We start from the raw sequence: 14478 nt of genomic DNA on the forward strand, positions 1-14478 counted from the left end.
AAGCTTGTGTGTCTGATTTATTCCACTTAACATTATGGTCTCAAGACGCATTCATTTTTTCTACAAATGACTTCAGTTTATTCTTTTTATGGAAGTATCTCTCTCTCTCTCTCTCTCTGTCTCTCTCTCTCTCTCTCTCTCTCTCTTTCTCTCTCTCTCATTCTTTCTTCTCTCTACTGAAATTGAAACCAAGACCTTCACACTGAGCTACATCCTAAGTCCCTATTTTTGGTGTGTTTCATTTTAATGCAAGGTTTTGCTAAGTTGCTCCGTTGTCCAGAGTGGTCTCCAATTTGTGATCCTTCTTCACCTTCCCAGAGTGTTGGGATTATAGGTATGTTCCACCATGCCTCCCTTCAATGATAATATTCTTTCTAATTTTAAAGTTACCTCAAATATACTGAAAGTAAGAATGGCTCGAATGTTTTTACCCTCTCCAGTTAAAACAGAGAATCTAATGCACACTGACAGAAAATAGCTCAATTTTTCAGGTTAACTGTCTTTAGTTTCCTGTTGGTACAAAAGCTGTGCCACTTGACCATTGAGGGAAAAAATAAATTGCTAATAAAATTTTAAAAGCCAAATCTTAATTATGTTAATCCTAATAGAAAGAAAAAATGTCCTAGGCATGTTCCTGCACTGATTACAAGTAAAATGCAAACTCTTCACAAGTGATATGTTTATGTCAAGCTTGAACATCCTTGAATAAGCTGACCTTTACAAACCTATTCCCAGTGACATTCATTTCTTCACTGATTTGGAAAAATACTCTGAGACATATACATTTTAAAGTTTATTCTTTAACCTCTACCAAGAAAGAAATAGATTTAAAATATGAAGAATAAAGGAAAGCAAGCCAGAAAATATATCCCTAAATTTCATCTTTCTTCTGAGTGGGTGGTCCTATTTCTCTAGCACTATTAACCCACATAACTGGGTCAAGGGTTGTGGGGGCAGAAACACTCATATGTCCTCGTTATGCCATCTTGTTGCATGTTGATTGGGTGATTGTGGAAAGCTCATCCAATTGTTTCCCCTGGAAGCTGTACATAGTACAATCAAACTGAATTAAGTGTATAACCAAAGGGCTATGAAGGATAAGCCAGCCCTCCTCTTCCATTAGAACATGAAGGGTCTCAGTGGAAAAGAAATAGAGTCCACTCTGTGGCAATTGGGTCCACAACAATGTGACCTTCTCCTCTCTTCTCCTCTTCTCTTCTCATTTCTTAAACAGTGTGACCTGTCTACCTTTGATAAACTCAGAGGTGGCTCTTCTGTTTCTACTAAGTGTGGGTTATGACCTCAGCATGGCTCTTCTCTGATTTTATGATTCTAGGATCAGCCACCTCCTCAAAGGGCAGCATTGGAAAAAAAACCCACTCATTTCACATGGTATCATCAATTCTTGACCCTGAAAGAAGTGCACTGGAAAGCATTTTGTCATAAGTAATTTTTTAAACTTAACAATTTAACTCAGTGTATCATAGATAAAGGGAGCGATTATAGCTTCTAAGGGGGCTTTACTAAGTCCAAGGAAGAGAATGACAACCTGAGAGATTCTGGGTCATTATATTAAGTTTATTTAATTCCTTTCAACAGAGATACCCAAGACCCTCTATATTTTGTTTTTCAGAGCACTGGTTTTCCAGTGCAAGACAATGTTGCTGTCTTTATACATGTAACATTACTTAGGTCTAACGTAAAATAAACAGCAAAACAACGTGTAAATACAGGTAATAGAAAATAGGAGGACAGATATTTTGCAAAAGGGAAGATGGCCAAGAGATGGAGAAAAGGAAGGAAGGAGAGGAGGTGAAGGCAATACAAAAGAATTAAAATGCGCTGTGTGTATCTACCAACTCCTCAGAATGGATATAATCATTGTGCACTGCAAACATGCCATCATAAAAAGTAAAAGATAATTTTAGTATGACATTCATTTTTCTATGAGTACAGTTCTCAGCCTTAACTTCATTCACTAATAAATGGGGAAATTTTGGAACATCACTGCCTAGACCACAAACACCTGGGATTTTGAATTAGTAAATTTGAGATAGGGGCCAGAAATAAGTAGTTTTTAAAGCTCTATAGGGATGTTAATGTGTAGCCAATAATGAAAACCATTGCTTTAGTCAGGGTAGGAGCTGTTATGGTCTGAATTATGTAGATACCCACCTTCCCTCTCTCAGAAACAGACCTAATTCAATATATGTTATTTTTGGCTTTCTTTAGCTACAATGATAATTATTTGGCTTACAAGAAAAAATTGCCTGAGATTTTTAAAGTTTAGAGTCTAATTAAGGCTTTTTGTGCCTAGGAATTATCACCTTGTCTCTTATTTTTTTGGTTGCCAATCAAGTAAATAGAAAAACAATTCTAAGGGATTAAATACAGTTTCTAAGGTTACTAAACATTTATGGGTAAGAGCTTTTCATGGAGGTCACTTTGTTCAGCAGGTAAAAGTTCTGATACATTTTTGCAGAAACAAAATGAACTAAATTTATTATATGTCAGGGCTTTTCTCAATGGCCTTAAATACATGACCTTATTAATTTTTCTGACAATGCCTATTATGTGGATATGTTCATGTCCCAAATATATGACAGACAACTGAGTCTTAGAAAGATATGTAGGACCATACAGCTGATAAACAATGGCACTGAATTTATAGCCTGGAGCCCTAGCATTAAACTATTAAGCTTTACTTAGGTAATTAGGTATAATTAGGTATTACTATACAGTCTTCCTTTAACTGATTACAAACATCTCCTTAAATTGAAATTTATGTTTGGGGATTGGATAAGAAGACTTGTTCCTCTATTCCTTGCAAAATAAACTGCACGCAATAAGAAGGAAATCATTAATGGTTTTAGACTTAAGAGCATTAACAAATTGGTTCTAAATGATTTATATAAAGATGGAGTTGATCAAAGGCATGAGACCCCAGGATTCTGATTACTTATCATTCTGTCTCTCTATGAACCTAGTGTTGACAATCAGTGATGAATTAAATGTTGAGATGCTTTTTGGAAATATTATACAAACTATTACTAATTTCAGGTTTTCTTAAATTTAAGGGTCCTGAGATAATCTAGGTTGTCTTCTCTTGTAATTCGTCCTTTGGTTTGGTTTGCATTTTGACTCTGATTTCATGTTTAAAAATGTAGTGTCATAGAGAGCATCAACAAATTACAAAATGAAAGTCACAGCAGGAGGGAAAAGCTGTTCTGGTCAAAGCTGTGTTTTTGATGAACATTAAGAAATCTTGTCTCTCAGATCATCTATAAAACCAGGTAGCATGCAAATGCCATGAAAATATAATCTTAGAACACCTGACTTATATTAACAAAGATCATGCTTTTATGAAGTTGTAGATTAAGGAAACATACCCAATACCTTACACATGCCATTAATACAGACATTTCTGTTGTTGCCACCTTCAAAGCAAGGGGTGCCATCAATGACAGCATCCAGCATTTTTTCAGAAAACTGGCCATCTATGGGTCGGCAGTAGAGCCCACAAGGGTGTGCTGAAGTGAGAAAAAGACACGTTTTTTATAAGTTAGCTTTCTAGCTCAGGAATCCTTTACACACAGGATTTACAAGTGGCATCTAAATTAGTGTCTTCATTTTTTTCCTTTTTTGAGACCCATGCTAAAATTTAGGCTTTATTTCTTTCTTCTTTCAGTTAAGAGTTTTATAACTAATTAAATTTAGATCACTTTAAAATGCTATTTAACTATTCATTACAAATGATGAGACCTTTCAATCCAACAATGAACTATCAAACTGCTCCTGTAAAAATAAGGCAGTAGGCATCTAGTGTTAACCTAAAAGACACTTGAGAGCAAGCAGCAGTGTCAGATTCCAAGCAAGAATGATGCCTCTCACTGTTCATGGCAAATATGAATCTTTATAGGAGAGGTTTCTGCTCCCATGAGGTTGGTTTACAACTTATACCATTACCACCATCTCCAACAATATTCTTAAGTTCAAGAAATGTTTGGACAGATTTATAATCACATAAGGACTTATTTTTTTCCTGAAGTTGAAGCCAACCTGCTTATCCTAGGTTGTTTTCCTTTAAGCAAAAAATTGAAGAATGTTTCCTTCAGAGTCCATTTAGGAATATCTTTGGATCTGTTTATTGTGAGGAATGGGCTCGCTGATATTAGTCCTAAGGCCATTTGTTATAATCACTTCTCAGTGTGGGAATCAAATGAAAGGCAGAGTGCATGGTGCTAACTACCTCTGTTGCAAGGATTCAGCAATCTATGTGGTAAGGAAATACAATCGTAAAACTCACATGTTAAAAAGCACAAGTTCTGAACACTTAACTGAAACCTTAGATGAAATAGATGTCAACTACATCTGCTCAAAGTTTAAAGAATAAAAGCAAGCATAAACGGAAAACATCAACTGATTTTATATCAGGTGACCAAAAAAAAAGACAAAATAAAAATGAATTGAACATATCACTGAATAAAGTACAGTTGAAAAGAGCCAGAAGACTCTGGAAAAGGCACAACTTGTGGTTACTGTGTATCTCCCTTCCTGGCAGCATAGTTAGCCCTGTCCTTACCCAAACTAGAGCAGAAAGTGCGTATCAGGAGTCACCTGGGAGCTGATCTTCTCTCCCTGGAATGAGCATACCCATCTAACTGCTGAATGCAGAGAACCACCGCATTAAAACTTTGTACCGAGTTTTATAATTCAGATTTAGGATTTTGTATTTGAACAAAAGCAGGCCTGAATAATTCTGGAGATTTTCTTAAAAACTGTCTATCTCAAAGGTGCTAGTAAAGGGTCTGGGGACACCTAAGATGTGAAATTTAAGGAGAAATTTAAGGAGGCTCTTGATTGATTTTAAGTGGATTCTCATAATGGAATGATATTCTATACAGTAATAAATGTAGCACTGAGTTCCAGAACGGTGACACTGCAGTATTTGTCTTCAAATTCCAAGGTTCATCTTGGTATGCTGGGTTTGTGCTATTTGACGCACTCTCAAGAATAAAACAATCCAGAGATGTTGCCATTCTTTTTTATATAGTGAATTAGAAGGAACTTGGCTTGTTAAGGGAATAGCTATTACTTGAATGTTATTTCTTAGCTTTTGTTTTGATTTATAGTCATTTTTAAATAATCACAGCCACTTTATTCAGTTCGTGCTTTTATTACTATTTCATAGATGAAAAATTTTAGGTATAGTAATGTCAAATTTTTCAGGATCTCCCAGTATGAATGACATAACTAAGCCACCACACCAATTTATTTTCAGAGCCTACACTGCTTGCTAACTTCTAATCTACAGACATAAAATTTTCTTTCATACACGCAGTGTTTGATGAGATCTTTAATCACTCTTCAGATTAACAGGCAATGTTTTGTGCACAAATAATAATAGGAAAATGCTCAGAAAATTTGGTAGCATGCTGGTTGGATCCCATTTTAATTCCAAATCCATTCTTGCATGGGGCATGAGGTACTTGGGCCCTTCTGAGTGTGGATGGGGACCAAATGCAAAGAGGTGAAAAGAAAATACTACGTCTGTTAACGTCTACTTCTATAGAGAGCATATTTAAATGTTTTGATTCATACAAATCTAATATTCCCTTCAGAAAGTGATTTAAATTACTTTACAAATAAATTTCTTGTCTGAAAAATGAGAATAAAAATACCTGTCTTGCAAGGTAATTGTGCCAAAAGAGACAGAGATTTTAGTCAAATAATCAGCACTGTGCTGGGTATACAGTATACGCTCAAGAAGTGATGGGTATTTTATCTCCATATCACAAACTAAAGGAATTGTAAAGGCCTGTGTAAGTAGTCTTGACATTCTATTCTTCTAAAAGATGTATAACTTTGGCTCAATTTTTATTATAAAGTGAAACAAAATAAAACACAAAGAACCCCAAAACTTTTTGAAGTATCCTCTTCCCCTGCAGCTTACTTCATTATGCCACTAGTAAACAATTCCTTGTTAAATCATGATTTGTTTTACTATTTTCTGAATACCTTGATTCTTGTAAGTTTAATATAAGAACTCTAGATCCTACTCAGGCAGTAGGTGGTTCCGTAACTTTATTTTACTATGATTATAGACCTCAATTGAAGATACTCCAGTTGTACAATTATTACTAAGGTTCTTTGAGGTCTACAATTATAAGACTAGAGATTTTAGAAGCTCCTCAAAGAAACTGCGTGTCCTCAAGGGAGCTCAACCATATTTGCATATTGTTCTGCCACTAATAAGCATCAAGGCCTGAGAAAAGATTAATAACGTGTTTGTGAGGCTTGAAAAGCTCAGGAGAGTCAGAAAGAACACAACCTCCTTCACCAATCACTGGAGTTCTAGCTATAGGGATTCAGACCCCATCTCTGACTCTGAAACCTTGTCAAAGCTTTTCCATTTTCCAGTCTGCACAGGGGACTTTTACATGGATGACATGGTAGTTACCATTAATCTCTCGCAGTGATTACTAGCAGAATGTTACTTCCAGAAAAGGCTTTTAATCCACCTCTACCAAATAACTTATGTGACAGTGGTCAACACTGTTAGGGGGAAATTTCTGAATCAAACACCAAAAAAACCTTTTAAATCCTAAAAGACTATCAACTTAGAAAGTCTTATAAATGAATACTAACCTTAGTGATAGAAGTCAGGGACATTCATGGTACAGCGAAATGCTCATCCAGAGAGAAATGGACAAATCAAGGAGGTTACATTTATACAATGGAATGCTATGTAGTCATTGAGAGGAATGATGTAAACCCCAATATCATGATCTCCTGCTCAGTGATCGAGAGCTTTAAAATCTGAAAAGATGATTCCATTGTTGTGCAAACAAAAATGCTCTAACAATGATAATATCTGAAGAATAAGCTAGTTAGGTGGGATGTAGGAATTTATTTTCATTTTATTCTATTATGCTCATTTATATTTGCTATTAGACATATATTTCTTTAAGCAATATTGTTATCAGACAATAAAACTACAGAGAATAGTCTCCTTTTCTCTGTAATAATCATGGCACATCTCCATGAAGAAAGGTCTTTGTTTTGAAACCTCCATTTCCTTTTTTCCCTAGTATGGTCTAGGTATCCTCTAAGTTTAGACAGTTTATATAATGATCATTACACATAAAACAAAAATATTTGCTGAGTATTAGTGCAGTGGTTTATGTAGCCTTAGAAATGTCTACTAAATAACCTTGAAGCAACAAGAACAGGTGATAGAGCCACCTCTGTGACTTTAAAGAGTGACGGTATGCCTAAGGACACAGAGAAACCTGTACTTGAAGCCAACATTAAAATTGAAGGCTGAGTTATGCTTAAGCAGTTTTAAGGCTGAGCTTAAAATTCTGCTTCCCTTTACCTTCTTTCTTTGGCCTTTGTTTTAGGTTAATGGTGGTAATTGATGATATTCTCACTGGTAATCATAAGAGATGTTTTGTTTCAAAGATCATCCTGTAGATTTTATCTCTGCTATAGGACTGGATATTATTTGTCTCACATTTATCCATCTTCTCTGACATATCCTTTTGTGCATGTCATTTGATGCCCCCCGCCACACCCTTAGCTTTCAAAAGCTTTCAAGTCCATTCATAATTCCACTGGGTGTAAGCACTGAAACTAATCCACCGGTGAATTCTCACCCTCACCCTGTCTGATTAATCCTCTCAAAAGAAGCTCAGGTAAGTGAATGATATTGGATAAGTACTGCACTTTCAATTTTGCTGAAACAGGATGGCTCAACATTTTTGTATAAGATCTTAATAGAGGAAGTTATAAATCATGAAAGAGTTGATGAGCTATTTTTTTACTGCATTGCCTCCAATCTCCATAGCTCAGAAAAAAATCTTGCTTGTTCCATTCCTTACAACATAGTATAGATATGATGGATTCTGGTGTTAGCCTGTAACTAATGATCACAGATTCTTCCTTATTGTCAGGGGAGAATGTGTAACTGGTTCTTCCAGAGCTGGTTTTGTCAGACCTGCTATTAACTTTCTTGAGCTTGGTTAGGTCACTGACATACATTTTTTAGATAATTTTATTTTGATTTTTATCTCTGTATCTATGAAATACGGATTCTGGTCCAAGGCTTTCTCTCTCTCAGTTTTGATGAAGGCATCGCTATTATCTTGCTTTTCTTCATGCTATTCTTCTCCCACCTGAAATGGCTTTGAATACTTCCTCTTTTTCTTCTTTCAGTAGAAACACAACTCATTCTTAAGAATCATCCACTGCTTCCGTGAAAGCCTCTTTGAAATTACTTCAACTCCTTCAAACAATGGTACAAAAGAGAGGAAAAGAAAGTGCTCTAAACTATATAACTGCATGTATATTTAAGTGTATAAGATAGAAAATGATATCACAGAGTTTTATTGGATCATTGAACAGAACTGTTTGCAGTATCATTGTTGGAATGTCCACTCTACAAGCTTTAATTTTGTGACTTGGACAATTATTTCTAAGATGGCAATATGTAATCCATTAACTAGTGATTTCCTACTGTTCATTTTTTTTTCCTGTAAATCTGTATAACTTGTACCCTTAAAAACAAAATAAATAAATAAATAAATAAAATTTGTTCTGGTTGTTGCGTTGTTCTATGGTCACAGAAAAAAAAAAAATAAAAAAAAAAAGAAATTACTCCAACTCACAATGGTCTTTTGTTCTGAATTTGCACCAAAATGGCAGACAGTTACACATGCCCATCAGTAAGCAATTAGTACCTGACTATCTACATGTTCCATTTACCACTGAGTAGCACTTCAATAGTCTTGAAGCAAATCATTTTTTTTTTTTTTTTTGGTAAACTTTCTTTCATCTCCTACAGAACAGTATGAAATATATTTAGCCATCAACATTTACACATCAACTTGATCAGGTCAGTACTACCATCTTCTAAATGTAAAACTCTTGATGGTTCCACTAGTCCTCGTGGAACTTAACAGGACTTCACAGAAACCCTGACAGAAAAGTAGTCCTAGATCTGAGGCATACTGTATGGCTACTTACCTTGATTAAAAACAGGAAACCAGTGATAGAATTCATTCTTGTAGGGGATGGTATCAAATTCACTGCACTGCATCTGTCTAAATGTTGGTACATCTGGACGACAGGGATGGACGTTGCACAAGCGATAACGTTTTCTTTCTCCAGTACAGTATTTCCCTCCAAACTTTGGTCTAGAAATGAAACAGAAAAGCTGTTCTTTTAGTTCTCTGAAAAGCCAACATTTTTTTTTTAAAACTCTGGCCATGCATGTGCCTAGTGGGAGTATGCTTCTTTCTGTTTTCAAACTCACCTTTTAAGGAAGTCCTTCCAGTTTCACACATTATATTTATGTATTGCTCACCAGCATACGTAGTTGCCTATTCTGAAATAGTTTGTAATCTTTTCCACCTGTAGAGCCTCTATATCTTTTCTACTTGTATAGATATGTTTGCTTAAAGGAAGACGTTATTTTCCTCTCAAAATCTGTCCCTTCTCTGATTTGTCTTTAGCAACTTAACAGTGATCAGATTTCAAGATTATTCATTCTTGGCCTTCCTTAAACCCCAAAGTTAATCAGGTCTCTGGATTTCAAATGTATTTTTATATTTATTTTCTGTTCCTCAACCTCACAGTCAGCAAGCAAATCCAACACTTGCCTCCACTCCTGTCTTCCTTTCCCTACATTTTCTTCATTGAATCCACAGTATCAAGTATTATATGGGTAATTTTTTAGATTGTCTTAACTATCTTCCCATTAAAAAATTCAATGGTACCCAGTGGTTTCAGCATCAAGTAGCATCAGGTCCAACCTTAACCATATAAAGAAAAATCAAAATGGATCAAAGAACTAATGTTAAAACAGAAACACAACCTGCTTGAAGATAAAATAGGTAGAACTCTTAAAGTCATATTCATAGGCAGAGTTTTTCTGAATAAAACTAGTTTTATAGAAAATAGTACCAAGAAACAACCAATGAGATCACAACAAACTAAAAAGCTTCTGCACCGCAAAAGAAACAACCAGCAGAGTGAAGAGGCAACCTACAGAATGGAGAAAAATTGACATTTATTCCTCAGACAAAGGACTAACTTTAAGTGCTACATAACAAACTCAAAACAACTATATCCCCAATATAAAAGACCCAATGAAAAAATTGGCAAGTGAAATGAATACACACTTCACAGAAGAAGTATATGAAGTAATGTTCAATACTTCGGTAAGCAGTAAGTAAATATATGAAGTAATGTTCAACATTGCTGGTCACTAGAAATGCAAATTAAAATAACACTGAGAATCCATCTTACCTCAGAATAAATGGCCACCATCAAAATATCAATAACAAATTCCAGTGAGGCTGTGGGGATGGAAATATAAACTAGTGCAACCACTACAGAAGCAGTATGGAGATTCCTCAAAAACTAAAACTAGAAATTTCATTAAACCCAGCTACTTACCTTCTAGGTATCTTTCCAAAAGCATTAAAGACAGTGACACCTGTATACCCATTTTTATAGTAGTACAATTCATAGTAGCCAGATCTTCCAAGCAGGCCGTATGTCCAGCAAAAGATGAATGGATGAAGAAAATATGCTATTTACACACAATGGTGTAAATGGTGTAAAATATGCTATTTACACACAATGGGATCTGGTACTTCTCTGCCACAAAGATAAATGAGTCATGTTTTAGGAAAATGAAAGCATGTTGAGACTATAATGTTAAGTGAAATAAATCAGACACATAAGCCTAAATATTTCATGATTTCCCTTATATTAAAAAGGCCAAATTTAAAAAGCAAAATAAAAGGTAGATAATAGAAAGTAGGGGGACGGTCTTTCTTGGATGAGAATGGGATAAAGAGATGGAAGAAGGGAAGAGGGTGAGAAAGGAAAGGGGATGAACAATGGAATTAAGTTGTCACATACATGTGCCAGATTCCACAAGGAATGTAAACATCATGCCCTGAAAACACATGCTAATAAAAAGAAATCAAAATGCTATGAAAATAAACTTACTTCTAAAATAGTCTTTTGATGACCCAATCCATGCTGCACATTCCCTACAGTGCCTAAGAAATATCATAAGATCTTAAGCATTCATGAAATGAGTAATATTACTTTAGAAGATTATCAACTTTTTATTTCCTTCTCAGTGCACATGGGGATGCACAACCTTCCCATTAAGGGCATTTAAAACAGGAGAAGTTAGTGCAGTGAAATTTTTCCTAGAGACATGGAGGCACTAGGTATCCTTTGGGAAGGCTCCAGGTGGTCCACACAAGTCTCCTTGACCCCACCCTACTGCATGTGAATGAAGGATTGTGACTGCTACGACAGAGCAGCATAACAGGGCCCAAAACCTGAACTATGAATTTGTATTTTACCATGTTAGTGGTTAGATGACTATGAACGAATTATTTTATTTCTCTGACCCTCTTTTCTTTAATTTATGAAATGAACATAACCATTTTTACCTCACAAGTTATAAAAATCAAGTGAGACAATGAACATAAATATTTAATATCACAGTTAACAGAGAGTAAGAATTCAATAGGTAAGACATCTTTCAGTTTTGTGAATAACAATCAAGTAGAATTTCTATGCCAGGGTAGGCTCAAACTAGAGATGAGGGGAAAATTAAGATAACAGCTGTTATCTCTGACTGTTGGTACAATGAAAATTTGGAGGAGGGAGATAGCCATGGAAGTAAGGCTAGTTGGAAAGGGTTCCTGGAACAGATGTCCTAGAGAATGGTCTCAGGGCAAAGGCAAAAGCTGTGCCAATGACCAGTTGAGATGAAGCTGTATACTAGAGGCACATAAAGCCGGGACATACACCCAGCTTCTCAGCTGGATCTGGTAAAGCCAGTATTTGTGCTCTTATCTGCCTTAATCCACAGCCTGAGCTCTTATCTATTGTGCTGCATTGGGTGACCATGAAGCCTTTTGAGACAGACCTGGAGTCATCATAGACTAGCTAAATTTTAGGTACAATTTTTGTGTCTTTCTTCTGCTCTCTATTCTTTTTGAATGCCAATGTAATATTCTGTATCTTCCTCCCCATGTTTCGTATTATAACTTGAGTAGATTTACATGAAACAGCTTTGATTAAGGAAGTTGGCATACAAAGCAGGTTTTTTACTCATTGATCCTCTGTAGGCCATTCTCAGAAGTGTTCTTGGTTATCTGAGGTGAGCCTGGATTTCTGTCTACAGTGACACACTGACACTCTGTGACCTGGAGTCTCATTTCCGTCCCACAAATATTGGTAACAGCTCCTTTGAGCCAAGCTTTTCAGGGTTTTCATGAGACAACAGACCAGTGTCCTAGACAAAGATGTAGGTTTGAGAAAATTTTACAAGAAAAATATTTACAAAGTTGTACATCTACCTTGATTGAATTTTATCAGTATACTGCCTCATACAATGACCTGAATCTGAGACTAGAACCACAGAGTTTAGTACATGGATATGTTCCCACTGGCAGTGTTCTTAGTGAATTTAAGCAAAGCAACTGCAGATACGATGTGAGTTCACTCATCTGAGGAGATTCTAATAAATTATTTTCTCAGGATGAGAGTTAGGATCATCTGCCCCCTTGAAGTCAAGTTGCAGATTTAGCCTTAAATTCCTCACTCAGAGTGTCCTTTTCTGGTAACCAAAATCAATAGTCACTGACGACCTTCCCATGAAAGTGAGGATGATATGGACTCAATTCACAGAACTGACCATAAGAAGTTTCAGAGCAAATTATCTGTATTTCCTGATCTCTAAAGGGGCATCACATTTCTGATCAAATAGGCAAAAAACCCTTAAAGGTAAAAATTTTCTCTAAAAATAAACTATTCTGTTTAAACTATTTTATTAAATTTTTGAAGTCAGAGCTTCTCAAAGAGAAAAATTTTAAAACCAGTGCTGCCAGGATTCCTCAATGTATCGTTGATGTATAGTAAATAATAACCATGCCACAGTAGCTACTACTCATTGATAATTGATCATGTAATAGGTATTGTGTTAAACTCTATAAATGTTAATTCTGAACCCTTAAAAGATTATATTTTACATATAGTATAAATATGATATCTACATAATACCTAAAAATATAGTTATATGTGATAAATGTTTATTAATGAAAGAAATAATAGTTGAACTGAAACACTAAAGGAATTGTAATTATTTTTATCATTTACTTTTAAAAATGTGATTCTTGCCTTTTAAGGCATACAAAGGCAAATCTAGGTAAAAATATGATTTCTTTTTTGGGAGAATTTTCTAAATTTATTTTATTTAAAGGAGAAAAACTAAACAAAACTTTAAAAGGGTACCAGTAATACAGAATTTCAAAAAAAAAAATAAACAGTAAGAAATCACTAGTTAATAGATTACATATTGTCATCTTAGAAATAGTTGATCAAGTTACAAAATTAAGCATACAAAGTGAACATTCAAACAGTGAGACTACAAACAGTTGTGTTCAATGATGCAACAAAAACTTAGTGATATAGTAATCTATCTTACACACCTAAACACACTTGCAGTTGTGTCCTTCAGAACACTTTCTTTTCCTCTCTTTTTTTATAATAACACTTACACATTTTGGGTTTTATTACTCCCACAGTTCTTATTACTATTTTTTTTTTTGGAAGAGAGTAAAACCAAATGTGACAAAACAAAGTAGTCAGCCAAAATAAAGGATGGACGTAGTACATGATGTAAAAACAGAATACAAGGTAATCAACAACATTATGGTTACCATAATGCCTCTTGATACTTTAAAAAGAATTGCCTATATATCATCAGGTATAATAAAATTGAACAAAACAGTAGAGAACAAAACCAATAAAACCTCAACACTGGAGACATTACTGAACTTCGAAAGAAGATAATAGTCAAACCAGAATGGGCATCGTAGTGAATCTTATTGCCTTCAAAGCAGTTGCCTATACCCTTAAAATTGATACTATCAAACAGAACAGCATAGAGTAAAATCAGTGAAAACAAGATGGTCAGAGCAATACAGGGCTTCACATCGAGTTAACAGGAAATCAAAAAAGTTACCATAATATATCCTGCTAATTTTTTTGATTTTTCCCTTAATTAAAAAAATAATAAAAATAAATACATTTTTTAAAAAGGGGGAGATTGAGATAAAAGAGGACAAAGCAACATAACAACATAAGTCAAAGCATAACAATTTCAGCAACCTAGTGCTTCACTCCAAAATAACCAGACTTAATAATAGTTACCACAGTGTCTCTTTCCTTGAAATATTTGAGTATAACTTCATATACTATGGCATCAAACATATCAAGGCAGTGTGAAACCATTCAAGAGAATGAAAGTATTACAGGGTATTTAGAACCAGCTAATGGAAAATGAACAATGGTTTCTATATTATCTCTTTGCCTATAAAAATTTTTGTTTATACTATCACATATAATAAAATCCAGTAAGATATAACATGATAAAACCAA

At 34.9% G+C, this 14478-nt stretch overlaps 1 protein-coding gene across 1 annotated transcript in view; it reads right to left on the reverse strand.

Moving 5' to 3' along the window:
- Positions 1 to 14478, reverse strand: part of Adamts12 (ADAM metallopeptidase with thrombospondin type 1 motif 12) — a 286768-nt gene that overhangs the window by 77085 nt on the left and 195205 nt on the right. Inside the window, exons 12-13 of the mRNA XM_003470179.4 lie at positions 9028 to 9197; positions 3397 to 3530 (exon numbers count right to left, since the gene is read on the reverse strand). Coding sequence (XP_003470227.1) covers positions 3397 to 3530; positions 9028 to 9197 — 304 coding nt within the window. The remainder of the gene's footprint in view (positions 1 to 3396; positions 3531 to 9027; positions 9198 to 14478) is intronic.

This window comes from Cavia porcellus, unplaced genomic scaffold (assembly GCF_034190915.1).
Source record: "Cavia porcellus strain 051 isolate PalLab524CR breed Dunkin Hartley unplaced genomic scaffold, mCavPor4.1 scaffold_11, whole genome shotgun sequence".
In the NCBI taxonomy this organism is placed as follows: Eukaryota; Metazoa; Chordata; class Mammalia; order Rodentia; family Caviidae; genus Cavia; species Cavia porcellus.